This window comes from Aptenodytes patagonicus, chromosome 5, assembly GCF_965638725.1.
Source record: "Aptenodytes patagonicus chromosome 5, bAptPat1.pri.cur, whole genome shotgun sequence".
Taxonomy (NCBI): domain Eukaryota; kingdom Metazoa; phylum Chordata; class Aves; order Sphenisciformes; family Spheniscidae; genus Aptenodytes; species Aptenodytes patagonicus.
Genome location: NC_134953.1, coordinates 8,484,808 through 8,510,213, shown reverse-complemented (window position 1 = coordinate 8,510,213; position 25,406 = coordinate 8,484,808). Strand labels below are relative to the sequence as shown.

At 39.3% G+C, this 25,406-nt stretch overlaps 1 protein-coding gene across 3 annotated transcripts in view; it reads left to right on the top strand.

Annotated features, from left to right (window-relative positions):
• The window catches only part of ADK (adenosine kinase), a 306,651-nt gene extending 282,047 nt beyond the window's left edge, over nt 1-24,604 (top strand). For all 3 annotated transcript variants that reach the window (XM_076338471.1, XM_076338469.1, XM_076338470.1), the window contains 2 exons: nt 5,204-5,290; nt 23,425-24,604. In XM_076338471.1, coding sequence (XP_076194586.1) covers nt 5,204-5,290; nt 23,425-23,549 — 212 coding nt within the window. In that variant the 3' untranslated portion in view covers nt 23,550-24,604. The remainder of the gene's footprint in view (nt 1-5,203; nt 5,291-23,424) is intronic.
• The last annotated feature ends 802 nt before the right edge of the window (nt 24,605-25,406 follow it).

Below are 25,406 nucleotides of genomic sequence, written 5' to 3'. Positions count from 1 at the left end.
ATAGAGCCACAGAAGATTCAAAGTCTTTGGAATCATATTCCTTCTCTGTTTCTGCTGAAAATTAACTAGCTGCCTCTGAGGGATAGTTCTTTGCATCCTGGCCAGCACAGCTATAAAGACTTCCTTTTGCTTAGCAAGCTGCGAGGAGAATTTTAGCCTAATTGCGCTATTTGGGTCTTTTTATTATGGAAACAAATTAATATTTGTATTAATGGATTGTATCATACCATCGACACATAAATGCATTATAAAGGACAACTGCTCTGTAACTTGTTTGGGGTAACATTGTTTTTTATAGCAATAAAGGCTTAACAACTTCTGTATTACTAGTTACAAAGTTTTCTTGGCTACATATTTAATTCATTAGAATACAGCATCATTTGTTGTGTATTATTAAAATATGTGATTAGAAAGATCCCAAAGCATGTGGCTGACTTGCATCTTGCTTGTTATGCTATTTAAATCCATTGACTTGCACAAACAAACTCCTTATTTTTCTGACAAGTCCTACATGGCTACAGCACCAGGCCAGACAACGCACAGAACTGGATGGAGGCGAGAGGAGATGTTGGCATGCAGAACAAGGCAAACTTAACATGCGCGCAGAAAGCGCCAGGGGGGCTGGAGTGTTCATCCAGTACAGCTATCTGAAAGCCCCAGCCTGAAAATGCAGGATCTCATTCCGTTTGCCTAGAAATGACAGGTTGAATCAGCACTGCCAGGTTTGAAATACCTCCTCACTGGCAGTCTTAAGGATTTCTAACCAGGGGTTCAGCGCACAGTGCCCTGCCCCACGTTGCCTTATAACTTTGGACAGTGCTGTGCTGATAAGGTGGGAGAATTGCGGTGTCCATTTGATTTACGTTATCAAGTGCGGCATCTTTGTGTGAAGTACAGCAACAACAGCATTTTTTACTGCGGAAAAAACAGGAGACAGTGTCGTTATACTAATGATTTTTAAAGATGTATTAATGTGCTGAAGAAGGTGCAGAGACTTAGAGCCTATAGGCTTCTGGGTTTTACCTTCTGGAGAGAGGTAAGAGCTCAGAATCATCCTGACTGACGTGGGCTTGTTCCAAACACTTTTCTCATTACTTCTTACCTTATGGCTGCCCAGAGACATTTATAGGGTTTGAGTTCAGGTTTCTCTGTTCTGTTAAGTTCTTCCTGTCTCTTTTCCCGCCCCCCCCCCCCCCTTTCTTTTTATCTGTTTTTGGCCCCTGATCTAAAGAAAATTAGAGAGGATGGAGGTGGGGAGGAGATGGGACAGAATTCTGTTTCACAGTTGTTCCGTTTTTACAAGTTAAAGCTCACAAAAGAAACACGAATGTGTCTCCATCTTGTAAGCATCTGTACTACCACTAGCAGCCCACGGATCAAAAGCTTATTTGAGGAAATAGCTAGACGTTTTTGTATATATTTTAGGGCTCCCTTCTTCCTTTTATTTTATTTTAATATAAAATTAAGGACACTCCAACATGTTGCCCATAAGAGTTCTGTTACAGGTAATTAAATGTAAGTTTACACATTTAATCTACTTTTAAGAGCAAGAGAGACTGGTAAATGACCCAGTTAAAGAAAGTACTCAGCCTAATTGGATGTAATGATTGCTTGCTGGTGTTTATTACTGTACTAAGAGTAGATGTGTAGTCTGTGATTCTAATTTGGTTTAAAGACAGACCTGTAGTATTTGCAGCTATCATCAGAGTTCGATTGTTTCAGTTAACATCATGAAATAGGTTTGTGTTCATTTGGGAGCTTAAATGTATTAGAATGGAAGGAGCACTGTTTTTTCAATTAATATTGCTCTCCAATTATTCTCTCTCCAGACTGTTTTACCTACAAAAATATCTTAAGCTAGATATGCTAGCGCATATTTTTGCCTGAGGAAAATAAAGATGGATTTCACATCTTTATGTTCATAATGCAACAAATTAACAATAACTAAATCTACCAACGAGCTGATTCATTCTGATTTATCTGTGAATATTGTCTTCAGCCTATGGAATCACCACATTAATGTTTGATTTTGATTATTTCTCTATCATTCTAAAACAGTTGAGTTCCTCACTAACGTAAAATCATTGAGAGAGCTGAGTCAAAGTCCCAAAATGTTAAATTTCATTAATGCTTATTACTAAAACTTCCCTAATTATAGATGCCTTGTTGCAATTTGCACTCACAATACTGGGCTTCCAGGAAATGATATCCAAGTGGAATGTGTTGTATCCCAGGGTGTTCACTGTAGAAGATATTTGTTGCTTAAAAATAGAACACTGGATTTTATGCCCAGAGGAGCAGCACTTGGACTTCAAAACACTTATGTAATTATTCTTTATTTCATAAGCTCTCAGAATGATAAATGAAATCAGAACTGACTTTGAAAAGCAAGGCCACTGATGACCAGTGCACTTAGCCAAGGTGTCTCTGTGTTTGCTATGATGGATTTGGGAGTTTTGTAACATAATAGATCACACACAAAAATGAAGTTAAAGCAACATTAAAGTCACAAAAGCAAGGGTATTCAGAATGGAGACTTCTGCTTCATCTTAATTCACCCTGTTGTGCCTAGTGGTTACAAAACAGATCAGTGTGAGATGTTAGCTGTTTTTATGCTATTACACAGACGTAGCGAGCTAAATGAATGGCAGCTTTAATTCCAACAGGCTTCATTTATTGTGAAGGAAAGAAAAAAAAAACCACCTCAGTATTATTTTCTTGTATCTTTCACTATGTATTATTGTTAACTATAGTTTAGGAGACTCTACTATGCTAGTAGAAGTTATCCTAAGGTTAAAGAAAGATAATTTGCCTATTGGATGTGTGCAGATGGTAATATCTTTATAATGTAGTACGTGCTCCAAAGACATGCTAGCTGCTTCTGAAACTTCAGTACTTCAAAATACGAAATTATTGCTCCTCTTGAAAATATGTAAAGTTATAGAGATAGAATGTATGACCCAGGTAGAGATGGAAAACTGTGATCAGAAAAAAAAAGATTGTTTTCGTACCAGCTGAATTCCTTGATGTGTTTGGGGTTTTAGACCAATTCTGTTACTTACAGATATATCTACAGCAGAAAGGATAGAATAAGAGCTCATAGTGCAATACTTACCCGCAAGTACTAGAGGGAGCTGAGGGAAGGAATCAGGACAGAGGAGGAAAAGAAAGGAGAAAGATGATTGTGAGAACTTTCATTTGTGCTAGTTTGCTTGAATAGAGTCTTATTTGATGCCAAGCCCCATTTACAGCGTTCAAAATATAATGTCTGTGCATTATTCACTCTCTGTGCCCAAACACATACATTTGTTTGCATATGCTGGTGTCTTCTGTGTATTTAACATAGAACATCTGTGTGTGCCCATGCGCACTTGGGAGGGAAGCAGGTTCGTTTATTACAATGTGTCTTCAACAGAGTTACCACTTTGTTCATTGTTTTAGTATTATCTAGAGCAAATCATATATACCTTCCTATGAAATGAATGAATACACTCTGCTCGTCTGGCAGAGTTTAATGTAAGACCTCTCTTTCTTGATTTCCAATTCAAATGAATCCTGTTAAAATTGCTAAAAACCGTTGCTCTTGAAGACTATCTTAAGAGCACAACACAGCATTGAAGCACGTTTCTAAATAGCTTTCTTAACCGGATAGACAGTAGGATGCACTGAGAACTGACTGAAACCTGTTCTTTAATTGGAATATTCATCTTCTGTTTTTCATTACCCTTTTTCCTTTGCCTCTCATGGATGGTTGTTGCTAATGCTCCCCTCCCCTCCTGGTGGGCCAGCCAACAGTTCCCTCTGGAGGCAGCATCATTATATCTGCCTGGTTCACTTAGTAGCAGATGGTGAAGAGCAGTAGAGCTGATACACTGCATTTCACAGAAACCAGGATCCTTCTGGTACCTCCGCAGCATACACAGACTTGCCTGATTTGAGACTGAATTCTTTATATGCCTCCCAAACTGGGTTTCCTTGTTTGCTACTGTCTACGTCAGTGTAAGAGTCATTTTTATGATCTGCTCTGTTGCTGGACAGTGAAGAAACTACTCATCTCCAGCTTTCAGCTACTGGAGGATCTATTTCCCATTTTATTTCTATTTTTACCAAAAATCAAAAGAAAACAGCTCTGATGGTTTTCATTTTCACTGGTTGACAGGCTTTTCTTCCCCCTCCCCTTTTTTGAATTCCTGCTGTCTGCCAAAGGACAATCTGTTTGCTCTGAGACAGTTTAATGCATACTGACTACCAGAGGCAGAACTTCCATTGGCTCTGTTACAGGGGTAATTTACACTTTAACAAGGTATTGTGACAAGGTGGTAATTATATTTTTATCACGTCATTATGACATTACCACCTGGAAAGCCATAGCTGATAAATTAGTGGCATATATTAAATTTATAACCCTAGAAATCTAAAGTTATCATACCTAAGTGGTGTAATTATGTTGAACTGTGGTGTGGCAGTGAATTGGAGGTGAAGATGCTGAGTATCCACCTATTGCAATAGGTTTAACGAGTGCCAGTAGAGGGCAGGGAGCTGCAGAGAAGGAGATTTTTTTTTTTTTAAAAAAAGAAATACTAAGGAAGAGGGTGAAGTCACTGAAATCTTGAAACGAAATCTAGTCAGATGGCAAGCTGCAAGGCTTCTTACATCTATGTGTTTTTTAAAAAGCTGTAATTTGAGAGCACTTTGATTTACACTAGTTCCTGCCTTTTATTTCAGAGCTTTATTTTAGTAAGTTCATGTGCATTTTGGTTTTTACAGTGCAGCAATTTCTGTTGAGCTTTTGGAAGCTTGGACTGGCCATTCTGGAGGCTACATCACCTCTCTGCAACTAATAGGAAGCACTGTTTTTGGCAGGATGGATTTTTCTTAGTCTTGTCCATATGCCCAGGCGTTTTATGTTGTTCCTCCTGATTTACTTTTTTTTCTCTTGCCCTTAATATTAGGAGATAAAGAAAAGAAATTAAGCTGGAAGTAATTAATGAAAATGTCCACAACAAATTGCTTGATCAAATGTGTTCCTGTATCCCTCTGCAGTAAATACAGACAGCATTATAAACCAAATCTATTTTTATCCAAATCATCGTGTTAAAGGTCAGAGCTCCAGTTTTGAATTGTTTTGATTTGCATTGTTTGTTGTGCTTTTCAAAGTCATATTTGCAAGTAACTCACGTTTTATTCTCCTCTTCCACTACAGAAAATGAAGTGACTACTTTCCCTGTGCTGGTGAGTGATCAGAGTGAAATTGTGGATACCAATGGAGCTGGAGATGCATTTGTTGGAGGTATTTCTTAGTTCTTTCTCTTGTTTGGAGATTATCCTATTATTCTCTCTGTATAAAATCTACCATTTTTTCATTCAACTGTCCTTCAGAATGAGCTTCATTCTTTTAGAGCTTTTCTCTGCATCCTGAAGTTATATGATTTAATTAAGTTCTGATTTTCAAAGGGAAAGTGTGTTCTATTACTTCAAAAATAATATGCCATTATGCTGTACTCTGGTCGTTTTCATGAGATTAATTGTATCTGTCAGACTGTTGCATAAACAAGCTGCATCAAGTACTATATAGTGTACAGAAATCCCTCCTGGCTTAAATGTTAACACATTGTTGTTCTTTAAAACAGGTTGTAGTGAATATTAAACAGTATGTTAATAAGTGAGCATAATGTCTTCTGATCATGTCAATTTTGGTAGAACATCTGCTTCCAATACAATTATTTGGACATCAGAAAAGAACACAAAGGGTTAATTTGTTAAAACAAACCCAGAAAATATCTGGCATTGCTTAATATCCATTTGCAAACTTACTATATTTTTTGGCACAAGCTCTAAGGAAAAAAGAGGATGTTATGTCTATGCCTGTTTTAAAAAATGATTCAATATAAGCCAAGAACCAATCTTATCCAAAAGTTCTGTCACTCACTGTAACCTTCATACATGGAGTTCTGTGATGCACTATTGCATCCTGAAGGCTCTAATATCCAGTACGTAGTAGCTGTAAGGAGCTCCATTAGTCACTAATTTACTGGAAACATTACCAAAGAGACTTTATAAATAGAATTGCAGGGCTCAGTCTTGTAGCTATGAAGGGGATAACAAGCAACGCGTTATCAAATTAAATCTTCAGAATTGTGTCCTGCTTCAAGAAAGTATTCAACGTAAGCTTAATCTTAAGCGTGTGAGTAATTCCATCCTTACTTAATACATCACTTAAACCAAAGATACATTTTCAGTATATGCCTAAATCTGGCTGAAAATAGGAATGTTATTACTCATTGCTTTGGTGCTTTCGTGAATCAAAAAGGACAGAAATAGAGGGAAACATGTTAGGTCATATTATTCATACACCTTTTAGTGCATGCTTGTCACTCTCTATTGTTCCTAAATCACAAACAAGACTAAATTTGAACCAGTAAGTAGCAGTGACTATAACATAAATAGGATCATCTTCAAGTGCTTGTCCTTGTATACATGTGCTCTGTGTATCAGCTGTGCCAGTAAGCTGCTGTTCTTGTTGTGGAAAAAAAGAGAAAAGATCTTGCCTATTTTGTTTTCAGATCCTGAAAATAAAATAATACTGGGTAGGGCCCAGGTGGACAATACGGTAGACACCAACCAAGCTTTGCCTCAGCAGGAAGCAGCTTTTCATGTGTCAGCCGTGTTTATCTCAGGTTGTATTTATTCTCAGTCCTTCAGATTTTAGGCATTTTGAAATCAGGACTTTTCTGTTTTAATAATCCTACTTTTGTTCTTTCCTAGTTCAGCTGCAGGAAGACTATTGCAACTAAATAATCAGGCTTTAAGAACTGCCTGGTGTCTCATAACCCTTCCTCTTTAAATTATATCCTTTTCCCTGGTACTGCCATAGCTGCTGTTTTTCTGTAGAAGGGCTAAAACGTTGATTTTAGTGATTATTCAGAACATCCTGAATGGACAGGCTGATATAAACCACATCAGACTCTATTCCAAGCTGCTACCGTCCACCAGCAGTGTAAGGAGTTCAGGCGCATCCTGTCAAGCTGGTCTTGCATCAGTTGTGAGATTCCTTTCTCCAAGGGGAAAAATGATGTGGAAAATGCTAAACTCCATTGGGAAGGAGGGAAGGGGAAGGGGAAGGGGAAGGGGAAGGGGAAGGGGAAGGGGAAGGGGAAGGGGAAGGGGAAGGGGAAGGGGAAGGGGAAGGGGAAGGGGAAGGGAAGGGAAGGGAAGGGAAGGGAAGGGAAGGGAAGGGAAGGGAAGGGAAGGGAAGGGAAGGGGTTCTTCTAAAGAATCGACTCCCCTTTGTCGTTCTAAGTCTGTTGAGATAACGTGTCTGGATACAGCAAGCTTCAGTGCATTTGGGGTGATCTTAAGAAAAGTCCTGTGTTACTGTTTATGGACATATATTATTTTCCTCAGTTCCCCCACAAATAGCACTGAGGCATCAGATGCTTTTTGTGTGGAGCACAAGTGCAGTGCAGTCCAGTGGTAGCATGGCATTGTACAGTTCTCCCTCGATACCAGGGAAGGAAAGGACCGCAGCTGGCTTTCCCTCTGTAATGGAAGTTGGCTCAGCAGTTGCAAATCTGTCTGAAATCTCACTGTGGTTAGACACTTACCTGAGTATCGGTATGTGAGCTTAGGTTCTTGTTGCGCCGTATTTCTCTCTGCTATGACTCACAAAGCAACATGAGCATTTTGAATATCCATGGTTCTTCCATTAGCTTCTGAAATATCTTAGTTCTCCTCTGTCACTCCATAAATAATAAATTGGTCATTTATTCTCCTCAGAGAACAGATTTTCCTGAGTTTAGTCCAGATGGGAGATTTGGGAGTCATAACAGTCTAGATACACAGCTGATTCTAGTCTTATATACTGTGGTCTCCTTCTTCATGGAGTCATTTCATTTTCCTTCCCATATGTAGGAAATAGGATACTGGACTGGATAGGCTTTGATTTGGTCTGTGTTTCATTTGGGAGAAATGTCTGTATTTTATCCATATCACACTTTTCACGTGTTTTCAAAGTACGTATTTGCAACAGGACAAGTTCTTTATTGTCTCCTTACCAGAAAGCCCTACATGGTAATGTTGGTAATATTACTCAGCATACGTATCTTCTGTTGATTCTAGCATTGAGCCATATGCAGTGTTATTGTCCTGACAGAATTTTTGTAATGGGAAGGTTATATTCTCTTCATTGTTTTTCTAGCTTCTTTCTTTGATTGAGGTTTTTATCAAGTTGTAACTGCCTAGGCAACAGCACATATAGTATTTTGATTTTAGTATCCTTGTAGTAAAATGTTTCAAAATTCATCCCTTAACTCAAAAATGCACTCAGTGTTATAATATACTCTCCTGGAAACACAGTTCCTTTATTCAAACAGCAGAGAACAAGAGACCCGTGGCAAAGCTTCCCATGCTTCTCTGGGACTGGTATATTAACATGACTGAACAGTGGTTTTGCTGGAGCAAATGTCTTGACTAAGAGGGGAATGTGGGATATAATGAGAACTAACCCCATCAAGCAGGATTTATTTTACATTAGGAGGTCAGGTTTGTTAGACTCTATCTTATTTTGAAAGGTCTTTCACAGAGGCACTCTCTTCCAGAGGTATAACTCACAGATTGTAAGGAAATTCCTTCTCGATAATTATGCCAACTTGGCAAATCACTCCTCGTGTGTTTCTCCATGTGAAAGTGGAAAATAAGAAATCTGTTGGGGTTTTTTTTCTAGAACCTATGTAACTACTGAAGGTCTTGAAACCTTAAGTCATGAAAAAGTTTAAAGACACAAAGTTTCTGGGCACTTGTAACTCTGTCAGTTGATTCATGAGTTCAGCATTTCTGAACATGAAGCCGCTGGCCTCCAAGGAGAACTAGCTCACTCCAACAGCTAGCAACGAGAAATAAACTGCATTCTTCAGTTGAAATGTGTTTTTATTAAGTTGGCACCAGGAATATCTCTGAATTTCTTGCCTCTTACTGCAGGCATCAAGTCGTCTGCCATTCAGGCTGGTGCAATGCATGAATGAGAAACTGGGGTTTAAAATTGCTGCAGGTATCTTTATGCTAAAAACACTTCTCTAAACAATACTAACAGAGTTCTGCCTTTATTGCTTTCCAGCAACACTGCTACTTTTTAGAAGTTTAAGCAATAATCATTTACTTTGTAGCATCTCAGCACCTTTTGTGGATTTCAGGGGTGCCACAGATTTTTGGTTATAAATCCCTGAAATACCCATAAATTAAAGCTGCAATTCCACCTCCAGGTTCTGATGACATTGACAAATCACTTGAGCTTTGCTGACATGGCTTGTGTCACAAGAGTCCTCTTAATGGAATTACAGCCTTCATTTGTAGAGTTTGGGGAACATTCTATTACTCGTTAAATTAACATTTGTTTATTACTAGTCAGCCCCAGTTTGAACCTTTGCAATAATGATAACCAAAGCATATTTAATGGCAATAAACAGATTGAAGTAGGGACATTTTTACCATCTTATGCCATCCTGTTCTCTTTAGCCAGAGTAGGTCTGCCTTCTGTTTGTCATTGCCACTGTAGCTAATGAAAACAATAAGCATCTTTTCTGATAGTTACTGCCATTGTTCCCTGCAAAATCTCTCCCCTAGAATCTGCGTACTCAGTGGAACTGGGTAGAGAGTTCATAATAAATGAATAGGAGAAGGTGTAAGATCAATGTTTCTTCAGGTTCTGTCGATATAAATATATTGACTTAGTAATCTACTATGATTTAGTCATATACTGCATGAAAAGTACTAGGGTATGAAACGTAACCACAAATCATTTTGAAGTAGCGTGATGAAGCAGTGACAGAATGATCACAGCAAGTGTATATTGCTTATCGCCATGCTATAAAGATGTTATGCCATTCTCAAGGAGAAGAAATCCCGAGATAGAAGGAGCTCTTCATTAAGCATTGTACGGTGCCAAATACGAGCTGATAGCAATTTGCCGCTGTCGGTATCAAAGCTGAGGTCAACGGCTCAAACCACCTGTCAGTTTAAAAATCCCATTGGCAGCTTTCATGTACCGAGGAATCTCATAAAGCTGCTAGCTATAGTTTGAAAGCTGCATTCAGATTTTTTTTTGGTGCACATGCTTACAGAATAAGCAGTTCTCTCTCTTTCTCTTGGGAAACCTAGCGTGAATCTTATGCGATGGCCAACTACTGCCTCAGCTATCAGAGAACTACTCTGATAGAGGACAGGGACAGCAACAAAAGAGGAATTGTCACCTTGTATACACGTCCTTGCGTGAATGTGCCTCATGGCATCCTTATCTTTTCTTTAGAGACCACAAGGCTTAGTGGAGATACTTCCCTCCTTTTGTTTCTGTTTCAGTTGCCAAACTGGCTCAATAAAGCCATTCCCTCATCTGTAATATAGAGGTTAAGTCTAAACATTATTTTTCCGTCTTAATCTAAATGCCTCTACAAATTAAATAAAGACCTTGAACTCCTAAGTGTTTGCCTAAAGGTCATCACATTGTTCAAATTTTAGCCTGCTTTCATGAGGTAAATGCAAGTGATTTTCTATAGAGTGACATCCAGCTTTGATTGCAGAGCTAAGGAATATTTGGTATACTTCTACATTATTGAAATGTTAAAATATTATCCTTAATGTGAAACATTCTTTGAATGTATTATACATATACATATATGTATGTTTACAAAAACACAGCACAAGAAATATAAATATAGGTTTGCAAAGAAGCCATAGTGCACAGAATAATTGCTCATCGTTACTCCTCTGCTATTAAGTTTGATTCAGAAACCTTTTTAAAAAAGGTCTGTTTCTGTTTTCTGAACACACTAGTGTAACTTTGGAATACCTTGACTGAAGCCGGTGGATTTAGACAAGTATACTGTTGATAAAAATGGAAACAGAATTGAATCCAGTATAGTAATTCTTATGCTGTTGTTCTGCAGAATCTGTCATTTATGGAAGGAATCCAAGAATCTTTAAAATAAAAAATCATCTAGGTGGGATTTAACATGATCTGGCTTGGCCTTGCTTTAAGCCAGGGGCTGAAGCAAGTGACCTCCAGAGGTCCCTTCCAACCTAAATTGTGCTGTGGTCCTATGAGTTCTAATCCTGTTGGAATTAGGTTCCCAGGTGCCATTTCCTGCTCCTCCAAAAACCCAGGCTCGGTCATTTTCAGAGGGCCGTGTTGGTGGCTAAAGAGTAGAAGCTGACTGAATTAAAAAATGAAGCTTATACAATGGGAATTCCATCTTCTCACAATAAATCTGATACAGGGCAAAGATGGACTGCATTCATGACTTCGTCTAATAAGTCCCTTACGTATTTCATGTGAAGAAATTGTGTGGATGGAGGCGTGTGCACGAGTGAGAAATGAAATAAGTTCTCAGGGATAGTTGCTATATGGCTATACCAGGAGGGCTAAACGTGCCAAAAAGATCTGATAATGCCTTCAGCAGAGACAGGTGATTTGAACGGTTTGTCAGAATACTAAATTATGAGTGAGCTTGTGACTATATTAAAAAGAAAGTTCCTTAATGGATTTATAGGGCTCTTTAAGATTGTGGAAGAATCTGTTTTCATTAAAAACATTGCAGAGAAATGAAATATTCCTCCTGTTTGTTGTATTTTCATCTCTATGAATCTCTGTTGTAAGAGCTGCCCTCCCTCCAGCACTCGCCACCCCTAAAACGTTCTAGATTTGTTGAAACAGGAGTTCAGGGAACTAGGAACAGTTCTTTACTGAACAGCAGGACTGTGATATCAGAAGCTACTTAATCCACTTACACTGGTCTTTAATTTGTATGAGGTTTTTATACTTGTTTAAGATACCTTGGGAAGTTGTCATCATTTTTTAATCACATTTGATAGAGAGAAATACAGTGGATAAAATATCACTGCTGTGACGTACTGCCTTCTGATAACACCAGAGCTCTGAGATGCAATTTTATTTGCCAGCTGGGAGTGAGAGGTATTTTTTTGGTGATATCAATTAAATATGTACGTGCATGTAACTTGTTATGGCTGATTTTTGCTACATAATTTATCTTCACAAGCAAAGGGACAAGGGGATACTACTTTGAATCGTGCTGTCTTTTCTTTGAAGTAAAGATAAATGTTATAACAGAAATCAGCACTCTCTTAGTCTTCATTTATACAACATGGGTGGCTAATTGCCTCTGAGCAATCCTGTTGTTACTGAGATCATGGCTGATGAGATATGAGGCTTTGAAATAAAAATACCTTCTCAATGTCATCAGCATTTTGACTGACAGCCCATTTTGCCCATCTTTACTACTCCTGTTTTATAAACAGCATACATGATTATAATAGCTGAGCTGCAGATAGGGCATCAATCTTTGCTTGCTAGTGGATAACTTGTCAATACGTTCATGACTTACCGTCCGTGTGTTCGTAACTCTCTCAGATAAACATCACATCTGAACCTTGGCTATTAGATGGCCACGTTATCTCTGTAACTGACCTTCTACAAACTAGAAAATTACCAGATTATATGTTCCTAGTTGATTTTCTCAGTCTCGGCTAGAGGCACGTCGGTATTCTGATCAATAGTGTAGCCAGTCGCTAGTAATTTCAATATTAGTACTGGCACAGTTTAGAAATTTGCCACAGTTTGAATTGCAGCTACTTAAACAAAAACATAAAAATAGATATCACTCAGGAAAAACAGGGAATATTCCTGTTTTCTTTTTAATTCCCTACTTCACTTTTTACCAATTTCCATTCAAAATTATTTCTTTGGAAATAATACACTCTTCTGTGCTGGCATTATACTTAAAACTGGTAGCAAGTGTTGTCCAAGTATAATTTAATTGTGATCCAGTCTGGTTTAATTGTTTTGTTTTAATTGCTGCCCTTCTCTTGGTTTCTAACTGTTCATCTTAATTTTATTACATATGTATTTTTTATCAAAATATAGTAACTTAAACATGGCAATTCACATTTTCACCTATACAATTTAAAGGCAATCCAGAAAAATACATAGTAGAATTAATGTAAGGCAAAACAGTAGTATACTTGCTGTCATTTGTTAAATAACATGTAGAAGTGAGAGATCCATTTAAAAGGATCAGTGTATGGAATTAAAAACCCTCAGAAGTTTCTAATCAGACTGAAGCAGGACCTGATCCTTCTAGCCGCTGTGTCTCTCTTCCTGTCGGTGACACCGTCAGTGCCAAGGGAGCCTCAGTACACAGCAAGAGGATTAATATTTTGCAAAATTGGGTTTTAAAAGGCCTAATTTACCTCACCAAAAATTCAGTGACATTCTGGACAGGCTTTGTGAGAAATAAATGTCGAATAGGTTGTATACGTTTTAAAAAACAAACCTACTGTGTTAAAAATAGATTTTCAAAACCAATTATAAAGTTCCAATTTTTGCTGTAATAGCTATGGGACAATTACAAATTGACTTAACGCCTCAAAGCAAATCATCACCGTTTAAAATACTTTGTCATGCCTACTATCCCTATCCTCATAACATTTCATTTTACGTTAATGTGTCATGTGTTAGAAAATCATGTAATGATAAAGAAAATGTTCATGTGGAAGGTTAGAAATTACTTTAATGAGTTATTATTACCTTGTTCGCAGGCTGTTGGTAATATTTTTGTGTTATTTTAATGTATTCTGAGTAGAGACAGAGGCGCTAGTCAGATTGGATCATCAAGAACATTCCCCTGGGAATCAGGGCAGGATATAGCCCCCTAAGAAACGATGTGTCAGATTAAGCTGATGCTATATTCGCAGGAGATACAACACCACACAATGAAATATAAAAACACACTGAAGTATGTTATCTATTTCATGTCTAATATGACTTGGTGTGGTGCTGTGGAGATTGACACAATGACCATAAAGGTACTTCTCAGGCTGTGGTATTAGCTAGCAGGATCCTCGCTCACTTGCAGCTGCCTCTATTATAGAATGGGATGATAACGTCTCCCATAATTTGTTCACTTCCCCCACGCTGAAATGGGCTCATACTTGAAGTGGGAAGATGGCAAGGTTGCAATAAAAAAGAAATAAAAGAGAAAACACGGTCCCAGTTGAAAGCAGTGGGTAGTAGCAGTGCTTGTAGGTTGGTTTGACACTGATCTCCGACTCTACTTAAAAGGACATTACTGTTATTGGTGATCAGTAAACAATTAGTATCAATCCAGGACTGTAACAGATACTTAAAGAGGCAAAAGATTTTAAATGCCACTGTATTAAAATAGGAGCATTACGAATATAATGCTAGGGGTAGGCTATTTCAGCCCACAAAAGTCAAGAAATTGATAGGCTTTCTAGCTACTGTATTCCCACTGCACTGGGTGTTGCTTTTTGAGTCTTTTTGCATGCTGCTGGCTTGATGGTGTGGAAGCATACCTGCAAATAAAACCTGACTGAGAGACGGTCGCTCTGCAAACACGGCTTCAAATCTCCTAGCTTTTGTGCATGTGAATCTCAGCTATGAAGTTACATTCACGTAGCCTTTTTTGTACTTGAATATATGTTAAAAACCGAATAGAGGATAGTACATAGTATTCCATTTTGTTACGCTTAGACCTTCATTATTTCTACATTAAATTAGTGAATTTCTCTTCCTCTTATCCCAAGCGGTAGGTGTAGTAATCTGCACCATTTAATGTCAATACAACAGATCTGTTTTGAGGCTCAGAAGATTTCCTCAGGTGCCAATAAAAGAAAGCTTATTTCATTCTGCTGTCTCAAAAATGGCTAAGGAGAATTTTAGCTTTTGAAGAACATGTCTAGGAAACTTTCTAGGAAATGTTTTTAGGAAAAACAAAGAGAAATATCAGCCTGGAAAGTAGTTTTTTCAGATAGCTAGAGAAGATGCTTCCAATGAAAATACCTGTATTTGGTTTGGCATATACAGTGCCTTGAATATTCCTTGTAAGCTTGGAGGATCTTTTTTTAATCAAATGTTTTCCCCTGATCCTGGCTGTTGAAGACAAGCCCAAAGCCACCAGATTCTGATCCAAAAGGGAATTTCCCGAAGTTCATCATGTGGACTTAAAAATGAAAAATAGGACCAAACCATCAGAAGTTATAACTTTGTTCCCAGTTTCCTCCATCACATCTTTCTTGGAGCGTATTATAGACTGCAATGATTCTTTTCTTGGTCAGTAAGATGCGCTGGGGAGTTTAATAGAGGTGATATGCAACAGGTTATAAAGAGAGTCCACTGAAGGTGATGAACGTGGAGGGTATCGCAGTATAAAACACTTAAGCCCTTCCTCCAGCTTTGAGCTGTTCCCGCTCAAAGGGTGGACAGTACTCAGTCAAGGCATAGCCCAGTGATAGGAAAACTCTCAGTAGGCTTCAAATCGGGATCTAAGTTTTCTCCATCCATTGCACAGCCTTCAGGACGGAACCACCGTAGAGTTACAACCGCCGTTCCTACTTGCACAAAGGCATCCAAGAAACAAGACTGCTGATTTTCCTTAGAGAGAGTCTCTGATGGGCCCAAGCATCCGTACAGGCCTTGGGAAGTATGATGATACCCTGTTCTACGAGCTGCAGTGAGCTGGCCCAGTAGGTCCAAACAGCGGTAATCATGTATGCAATGCAAGAAAATTATTCAGCCTTGAGTAACTGATTCCTAATGGAATAACAGGGAGGTAGTGGAGTTTTATTTTGCTTTTCTTATTGTCGCATTTTTGCAGGAATCTTTCACTGACATTTTCCACATGTAATGATTTAAAGCATTAGAGTCTGAACTCTTTTTTGCTTTGTGTATTCAACACCTCCTCTCCGTTCCAGGAAAAGGCTGCTAAACTGAAAACACTCCTTTCACTTATTCATAGTTGTCTCGTAAATGCAAAGTTATATTATTTGCATGTGTCCATAAATGACGGTATAACCTCAGACTAAGGAAGATGTACACCCATCTGAGTGATCCTTACAGAAATTCAATGCATTCAAAATGTGTCTGTAAATATAAAGAAAACAAGAGGGGTAGGGACAGCAATACCAATACTAACTGCTTTTCTTGCAGACGTGCTTGGTTTAGTATTCGTGCTGGTGATTAGAAAATAAGAAGTTTGTGTAAGAGGGTTGTACATAGACAGTGACATGCGTTTAGCACGTGACCATTTTATAAATAAAGTAAATACAGACTTCCGAAACATTTTAATCATGATCTCATGGTTTTGTCATTCTCTGGAAGTAAAAATATTGACATTTACCAGGCTGTTTGTTCCAGCTTTCTGATCTCCTGCAGTTTATTTTTATAACAACCTTATCGATGAGCCTCTTACTCAGCTCTCTAGGTTTAACTGAGTTGAGTCGATTTGTTACCACAGCTTCAAGTAGCTGTTACAGAACAAGCGAGACATCCTAATAAAGCTGTAAACGTGTTTACTCAAACATGGTATTGATTTTACTTGGAGAGGGAGAAGCTAGTGCTTAGCATGGTGTCAGGGAGGATGAATTTAACTGCAGTTTTTCATTGTCACCTGTCATGGTTGTGAAACACTAAGTGAAGCCACAAGAGGATAATTAGAATTGCCAGAAATTTAGCCCCTAAAATCAGTTAACCACTTGAGATTTTTGTAGTTTAATTAGTTTTTATTAAAATTTTCCTCCAGTGGCATAGTCAGGAAGGGTTTTCTAATGTTCTTTTCAGCGAGAGTGAGATTTCAAGGTTGCCACTTGTTAGATATACATCTTAAATGACTGTTTTTCTGAAAGGATTGCTAACCTTTTTTCTCTCACTTGTAATTAGCCTGGCACTACAGTTCTGTAGAAGCACAGAGCCATTTCATTTTAAAAGATAGGGAAAGACACTTGTTTGTGCACCACATACATTTGTCGTTAATAACATATATGTGCACGTGTGGAATAATTCTTAAACTATATTTTGAGAGAGAAAGTGCTAAGGTGTGTGAAGGTTGAAAGAAGTGTAGTGTATTTGAAGATGCTTACATTTAATTTGTCTTATATACTGTAAGTCTAATGTGTCAGACCACAGTGCCAAAATACATGAAAACAGAAGCCAAATCCCACCCTTATTCAAAAACGCTTCCATTTAGAATAGCCAACATTCGGTTTGATAGCAATGGGCAGGGCCTCTGGCTTACCACAGTTCTTGGCTGTAATATCCACCATCTGCCACAAAATTAAAAAAGGAGAAACCTCAGCATGTTGACGTACGGTCGTTCAGTGACTATATTGCAGAATCATCTGATGCCAACATCTTTTACAAAATCTAGGTTGGCTGGTTGGCTCTTGGCACCAGCGTTGCTAACCACCTGATTACAACTGACCAGACTCGTGCTACCACAACATTAACCCACTCCAACAGCGCTAAAAGACATCCAAAAAAGCCTCGGTCATATCGGTTACAAGGCTTTAAATTGCTAGGGTAATGTTTCTTGAAAACTGCATCTTCCCACACTGCTGGCCTGGAAAGCTAGTGGGATCACATAAAAATAGATGAGTGTTCGAGCAACTGTGATAAATGCTGTATACGAACGAGAGTGTGAAAAGGTGCTTGCGACTGTCCCCCATGGTGGAATAACACCATTTTAAAAAAGGCGGTTCACAAATTAAGCTATAGAAACTTTAAATACAAAAAGAGGAGGCAGCTCAGCTGTGCATGATCCTTTCTGTGGCTGGGACGGTTTTGCTGGTGAATGGCCTGGCTAGCATGGATTGTATCGGGTGCTTCAGGGTTGAGCTGGAAGAGGAGGATTCTCTGGGAACATCACATAGCAAAAAGGTTTTGAGGGGCTCTGACTCAGGGTCAGCTTGTAATTGTTTATGATTAATGCATTTGATAATTGCTTTTTTTTCTGCTTTTCTCTCTTGCATTTAAAAAAATACATTAATTTTGCCTTGGGCATTTTTATAAAGGTTGGAAGTGTGAGAGAAACTGCAGAAAGACAAGTAGTGGGGGAGCTGGGTGTCGGAGGCTATAAACGGATTTCCAGCCAGCATTAGTAATTAACAGTCATTAAAATTAATTGTCAAGTGTACGATTTGAAATGAAACATTTGGCTTCATTATGAGCTGTTTTTAAGTGTTGTTAAACCATTACTGATGCAGACCAGAACTGTTTTAAAATCTCCACTATTGGACTCCCACATTCCTATCCAACTGCACTAGCGCTAGGCGTTCATTCAGAATTACCACTGATAATCTGGAAACAAAACTTTCAAAGAAATCACTGGTTTCAGTGAAATTGCCTCTGAAACGTCTATTTTGCTGGCCACAAGAAAAGGAACTTGGTTCTCCTTTAATGATTTTTAAGTGCTACTCAGCTCTCAGAAATAACAAAGTAAAGACAACACCTTTTGTGTCAGTCAGTGGACTGTCTTGCTGTGTCTTTTCAGACTTATATTGACATCCCCAAAGAGATCTGAGCTGGTTTCAGTGAGGACCTTGGTTTGGGTCTGGATTTTGAGGCTCAAGCACCACTTCGGGCACTTGGCTTACGGAACTTTTAATTTGGTGGTGAGCACAAAAAGGAAGAAAGCAACTTGGCTTTTCCGTCCCTCATTCTGTTTGCAGACCTAACAATTATAAACATTGTCTTTGAGCATATGTAGTAAGGAAGCTGGAGATAATAAAGATTAACCCTCAGTTATTTCAGGCACACTTTTCAGAGCAAAGTGATTTCAGAGACGCTTTTCTCTACTGAGCAGAAAAGAAATAATTACGGGCCAAGAATAGCTATTGGTGTGTTATGATCTATCATCTGGGAATGCAAATGCATTTTGTACCACTCTAAGGTTTAAAGCAGCTTTTGAAGCAAAGTTGTCTTTCCTTTCTAGGAAAATGCTGAATAAGTGGGATGAATTGGGGACAGTTCCAGATAAGTTCTTACCATGACTAGGTACAAGGTGGTTACTTGGCTGTCCGTGCCTGTGAGGGACAAAAGGCATCCCAGGCTACTCTGAAAGCTTACCGAGATGGCTAATTACAGCAAGGTGGCCTACCAGACATCCTGCAGCTGCCATTTCTCTTACTCCATAAACGATAAACACTTTGGATGTCAGGGAAAGCCTTGAGCGTGGCTCTTGCCTTTGTGTTCTAGCGTGAAGAGAGTGGTACACAGTGCATGTAACACCGTCCACAGCTTCAGCAGTGTAGAAATGCTAGTGCAGAATAGCTGCAGTTAGAAGATGGTAGACAATATTGCCTGAAGTTGTTTAGGTAAAATATTTGAAGTGAGGTTGTCTTGTGTAGCCAAAATACACTACTGCTTTCTGCACTCCATTCCAATGATAGCCAGGAACTAGTTCAGGCCATGGCAGAAGTGAAAATAGCTGCTGAGCTACTTTAATATGTGCTGGGATGATCTAGTTCTGTGATCCCAGGCCCATGATACAGGATCAGAGTTCAATCCTGCCCTTTCTGTCTGTGAAATTGTAGGAGGAGTGTGAAGTAAGTCTGAAGCCATGTTCACTTATCTTCTTGCATTTCCAGTCATGGCACCTTAAAGAGATTACAGCCTTCAACCGCTTATCATCTTCCCTCCATTGCCCTGCTCCCTGGGAGAGCTGTTGGAGTACTCTCTAACCCACTTCAGTTTTGTTGTGGTTTAACCCGGCAGGCAGCTAAACACCACACAGCCGTTCGCTCACTCCCCCCCACCAGTGGGATGGGGGGGGGGAAGTAAAATTTGTGGGTTGAGATAAAGACAGTTTAATAGGACAGAAAAGGAAGGGAATGTAATAATAATGATAAAAGAATATACAGAACAAGTGATGCACAATGCAGTTGCTCACCACCCGCCGACCGATGAACAGCCAGTTCCTGAGCAGTGGTCGCCGCCCCCCAGCCAGCTCTCCCCCAGTTTATATACTGAGCATGACGTCCCATGGTATGGAATATCCCTTTGGCCAGTTTGGGTCAGCTGTCCTGGCTGTGCCCCCTCCCGGCTTCTCACTGGCAGGGCATGGGAAGCTGAAAAGTCCTTGACTAGTGTAAGCACTGCTTAGCAACAACTAAAACATCGGTGCGTTATCAACATTGTTCTCACCCTAAATCCAAAACACAGCACTGTACTAGCTACTAGGAAGAAATTAACTCTATCCCAGCCGAAACCAGGACAAGTTTAAATCAGCTGGGTTAGCAAAGATCTTCTATTCAACAGCTTACTGTTTAATCTGGCTCATTTTGACAGAGTATCAGGTTATACAAGCAGCAAAGAAGGATGGTGAAAAACAGATGGGGCAGTAACTCCTTCAGCTGGAAATCGAAGATCTGAATCCATGCCTTGAGAGTATGACTCATGGGGTTTGCATCACAGTATCTTATACACCGGAGGAGGCAAACTCTGAATTCTATTCTGACCATGTTGCTTTTTACTGCATTAACTAAAAAGAACATTCTGCAGCTAAGGCAGCCAACCTGGTAGAGCTCTTTGTTTCTCTGCTCAAACAACAGTGCTTTCTGGTGTTCCCTCGGGGTCTGCTTTGCCAACTGCCTAGTCTTAGTATGTGATGTAGTTCTGTGTTTGTGATATGTGTGTTTGTATTGTCATTCGATGTGATATTGTGTCAGATACTGCTATTTCTGTTTCATCTATGAAACACATACCTTTTAAGAGAAACTCAACAGACAAGAGAATGGTTTGAGGGCAAACTCCCCACTGCAGTTTCTACATATCTCACGTATGACAGCTGTACTTAATGTCATTTCTCCACCACTCTGAAATCACAGAGATCTCTCATTTCTGTCCCCAATTAGAACAGGATGTTTTTTCACCTGATTCTGCTTTCACTTAGATCAGGATAAATAAGAAGTAGCTTCACTGAAAACAAAAGATACGTAGTAGCTTGAAACTACAGTGAGCCTGGGAGGTGATGACAGTCTCAGTCTAGTTGGTATTAAAAAATAATTCATGTTTTATGGTCCTTCGCTCCTTGGATTTTCTCATCTTCATATGTGTTTGATGCCTGGATCATAAACATACAGGACAGTTGTTCTTTCTTATATAAACCCCTCTCTGAATTTATGCTCTGCACAAAACCTAGCCTCGTGTTTGCCTTTGGAGGCCTGCCCAGTGCATCTTCGATACTTACTGAGTCAGAAATGGACTGTCTTAACAGCCTCATTTTACATACGGTTACAACTTGCTCTCAAGTTTTAACCACCCAGAAGCACACTGGCAAGCTTCTGCCTCCCAGGCAGTTTAAATTTAATGATTGACGTTCTCCACGTATCCAAGAAAGTTTCTCCTAAGAATGCATGTTAATTTAATGGAGAGCAGACCATTTTGATCTCGTCGTTCAGAAACGGTCTGATTTCTGCCAGGCATGCTGTTTGAATTTCTCAACTGTTACCCAGCTATTACAGCTGGACCATCCTGCCACAGTTGTGTTGTCTGTCATCCCCTGACTGCCATCAGTGATAGCACTCACAGCGCAATTTCTTCCTGTTTCAGATTCTCATCTTTTATACTGAAAACTCCTGTCTTCTCCACTTGTGCGTATGGACTTAACTTTTGTTGGTGAAGCAGTCATTTTTTCCCAGCTAGTGTCAGTCAATATCTGTGAAATTCCAGCTAATACGTAGTTCTCTATAAAAGTATTGATGTCACAAACATATGCGTTTTCTCCTAGCTGTCAACTAAAACGCCTACTTTCTATGGCCTCCCTATTCCAATGAAAAGTATTTGATTTATAGATTTAGTAGTTTCAAACTCTTCTCCCACTCGGTGCAGTTTAGAGAAAACTGTACATCAACTGGGCTTCTTTTCACTATCAGTCATGACCGAGAAGCCAAGATAGATCTTGTTTTCAGAATGGTATTTGAGGAATCAGGAGTTCTCTCTGGAAAAAAAGAGATCTTAGACTCATGAAAACGGGGTCTTTTGCTCACCAGTATTATCCTTTAATCTAACCTTATTTTTCATGCTTTACATGATTTTTAATTTTCAAGGAGCAGACATTATTGCATAGGGTAAAATATTTTTATCATCTTCTAAAAATATGCTCTCATGTGCCACAAAAGGAAATATTTGGAAAAGGAGCATAGGTTAAATGAGAGCATCACAATATAATGTAGAGCCTTTGTTCCAATAGTGACCAAGCTTGAACGGAGAAAGTGTGTTTGAAAGCAAGCTAGCAAAACATATCATCTTTGAATCAAAATTTGTAATATGTCAGAAATTGGTACCTATCAGCTACATAGTACTTATGAGAGACATGGTTTCAAGACTAGATTTGTACTGTTAAGGCCCAAGGCCTGTCAGAGCGTGACACAGGAACTTGAAATGGTGGATGAAAGCTTTAAAAAAGAACACGTTTCAGCTTGCTAGAATTCTGATTTTCCTGGGCAAGTCTCACTTTCCTTCTGTGATTGGATGAGGAAGAGAGCTACATCTGAAACATATTAAAAGCAGGATAAAAGTGAATAAAATATTACCTCTAGAATGAGAGAGCGAAGTTTTAAATTATAAGATACTAAGTTTACTTTCCACGTCTTGAAAACCTCTTCCGAATTTAAAATACGTATTTCACCTCTGCCATAAGTTCTGTCATGCTTTTGATCACAATAGTTTCAGCCAAGACAAAATGTTTCTGAAATGAGGGACTCAATCCATAAAATTTCTGGTGCCACTTGTACTTAACGTTTCCAAGTACCTATGAATAATCTCCTTTTTAGGACTCTCTGCTTGTATTCATTTAAAGAGGTGCTCTGGTTTTCAAAACACTCAGCTCCCAGTGACTTCTGGTTTTCTAAGCCATGCATGCTAGGGCTTTGTTAGCTAAAGCAGTTAACCAAGTGCCCCGATTCTGAGAGGTGCTTGGTTCTCCATACGGTTTGCTGTTCACATAGGCATGTGAACATGCTAAGAGGTACCCACTGTTTCTGAAGCCTTAGGTTAAATTCCCCATGATCGAGGGCAACAGATGTCATCTAACTTTCCTCATCAGGTAAAAAATTCTCACCTTCTTTTCACTGTGAACACCTGTAACTGTGAATATGGATAACGTTTATTTGTTATGTGCCTTTCTCTTTTTTTGAGAAAAGCTTGCGGAGTGACAGTTGTGGGGCTGTAGCTGTAGCCAGTATGAACAGAAGGAGCTCTCTTCAGCAGGGAAAACTGCTTCTTTGTTTTCGAAATGGTATTTGAGGAATCAGGGTTCTCTGGAAAAGAAGAGAGCAGGAACTCTGGTAAAATCATTTTGACTGATCACTAATAAAGATCAGTCTTGATAATCTTTAATTTACTTGAAGCTACCAAATGGAGACTTCCAGTAGAAATAACAGCAGCAGCACTGCAACTCAGCAGGTCACTCAAGCGCAATACTAAATTTAACCTAGCCAGGCTACCTGTGTACATACAGTTAGGCCAGTATTCAGTGCTTTGCCCTGTGACAAACTGATACACTCAAAACCCCTAATCTAACCATTTTCTTCTTTCTCGTTCTCTCCCGCTTTGTTCCATAGGCTTTCTCTCACAGCTCGTCTATGACCGACCAGTGAACGAGTGCATCCGGGCCGGACATTACGCAGCCAGCGTAATTATCAAGCGTTCAGGTTGCACCTTCCCAGAGAAGCCTGACTTCCACTGATACTGGTGAATTGGAGGGATCAAGAGTAACTCCCATGTTGCCATGGGATTCCTGCCTAATTTTTTCCTCTTTCCCTTTCCTCACCTTTCCAATTACCTGCATCAACGCTTCTGTACTTCTGTTCATTGTATTCTAAACAAAATATATATTTCTATGGTGTTCTCCTTTTCATACCACTACAGTGTCTCAGTAGTCCTAATTTTTGGAAGCAGTGCTAAGTGAAGCTTATTCTCTCATCCATCAGGAAAAATTGTTCCATTTACACAGTTTATAAGGAAGTCCCATGTAAATGACACTGCTGATTAACACCATTAAAATACTTCTGTTGAATTGTCTAGTTTGTATCCGGCTGTGGCCAAATCGTACTCAACTTACGTGAAATCAACAGACCTGACTTTATTTGTCACTTAACGTTTTAAAACAAGAATTGTTCTTTCTATATAGTGGAGTCACACTAGTGTAAAGAGCGGTGTAAACGTCCCAAGAATTTCCTTACATACTTGCATGTACAAGATCTGGCCATCAGATCCAGCCCAGCTTCCACGAAAGTGGATAGCTATTTTGTCAGTAATTTAAGGACCTGATCCAAAGCTGATGTCATGCATTCAGTCGTCTTGCACCGAGGCCGGTAGCTTTGGGTCTGGCACTATGTGAGAGCAGGGTCTGGCCACTCTATGTACAGTCACATTCATCTGTCAGGTGAGCTAGCCGATAGGTACTTTCAGTGATTTCATCAGGGCAGGCGCGTGAGCTGATGATGAACATAAACATACAGATAGATCCTGTTTCCTCCATGTGAGCTTTCTAGAGGCTGTATTTAATTAAGGTACGCATAGTGAAAATGAGGTACAGAAATATTTATGCAGGATATATTGACAGGATATGCCAAACGGAATCTCTGAAACGCACATTTTTAAACTTTTAATTTCCTTTGGATAATTAAGCAATATGGTGGATTTTGTTTGTATTTACAGTATTCAGAGGTGATCTGACACTGCATTCATTACTTTGCTATGTAATTTGATACTGATAAATAAAAAATTGTCATACGGTAACACCTGGTTTTGCATTGGTATGTGTCCGGCTCTCCTCCACATATCGTACTGAAATGGGAACAGGAAACGTGTGCTTTACCCACAGTACATGCTAGATCTCAACATTTTGTAGGTGACTTTCAGTGTCCAGGTGGGTGTTCAAGGGTGATCTCAGCAGTAAGGAAGGGAAGGAACATCAGTTGGGTGTTTGTACCACAGGAGAGATGAAAAATAAATGGCTAGGGTTCATCAAAGAATGTTAAGTCAGTGCGGGCTTCACACTTTGCTGCGTAGCATGGAACAAGGGATGCAGAGATTGAATGTTGTTATTTCACTTTGTGTATTGCAAAGAGCATGGGGAGAAATCAAGGCTATGATCCCGATTCCCTTGTTTGGCCCAGAATCCAGCCTGATACATTGGACAACAGGCTCTGTTGTCTTAGAGATCACCTGATGGGATCCCTGCAAGTACATCAAGGAGCTTCAAACCGGCCACTCCTGAAAATCCTTGTGGGGCCACGGAACTCCATCGTCGCAAGCACAGGTCACTGCATCGTAAGTACAGTCTGTCCTTCAAGGGCTCGGGCTCACAGTTTCTATCTGAAAAAGGTTGCATGTACAGGCCTTGTCTCTCTGTGGACCTACTCATGAACAGCTTTGTGCAAATAAGATTTGTCTGGTTTCTTCATAGCGCTACTCTCGAAAGAGCTTTGGACTTTACATTTCTCATGTTCTAGCATGGGAGAGAGGAAGAGGAATGCATATATCGGAGTGAAAATGGAACTGCAAACAAAACTGAAAGAGGCTACAGTGTGCATGGCCT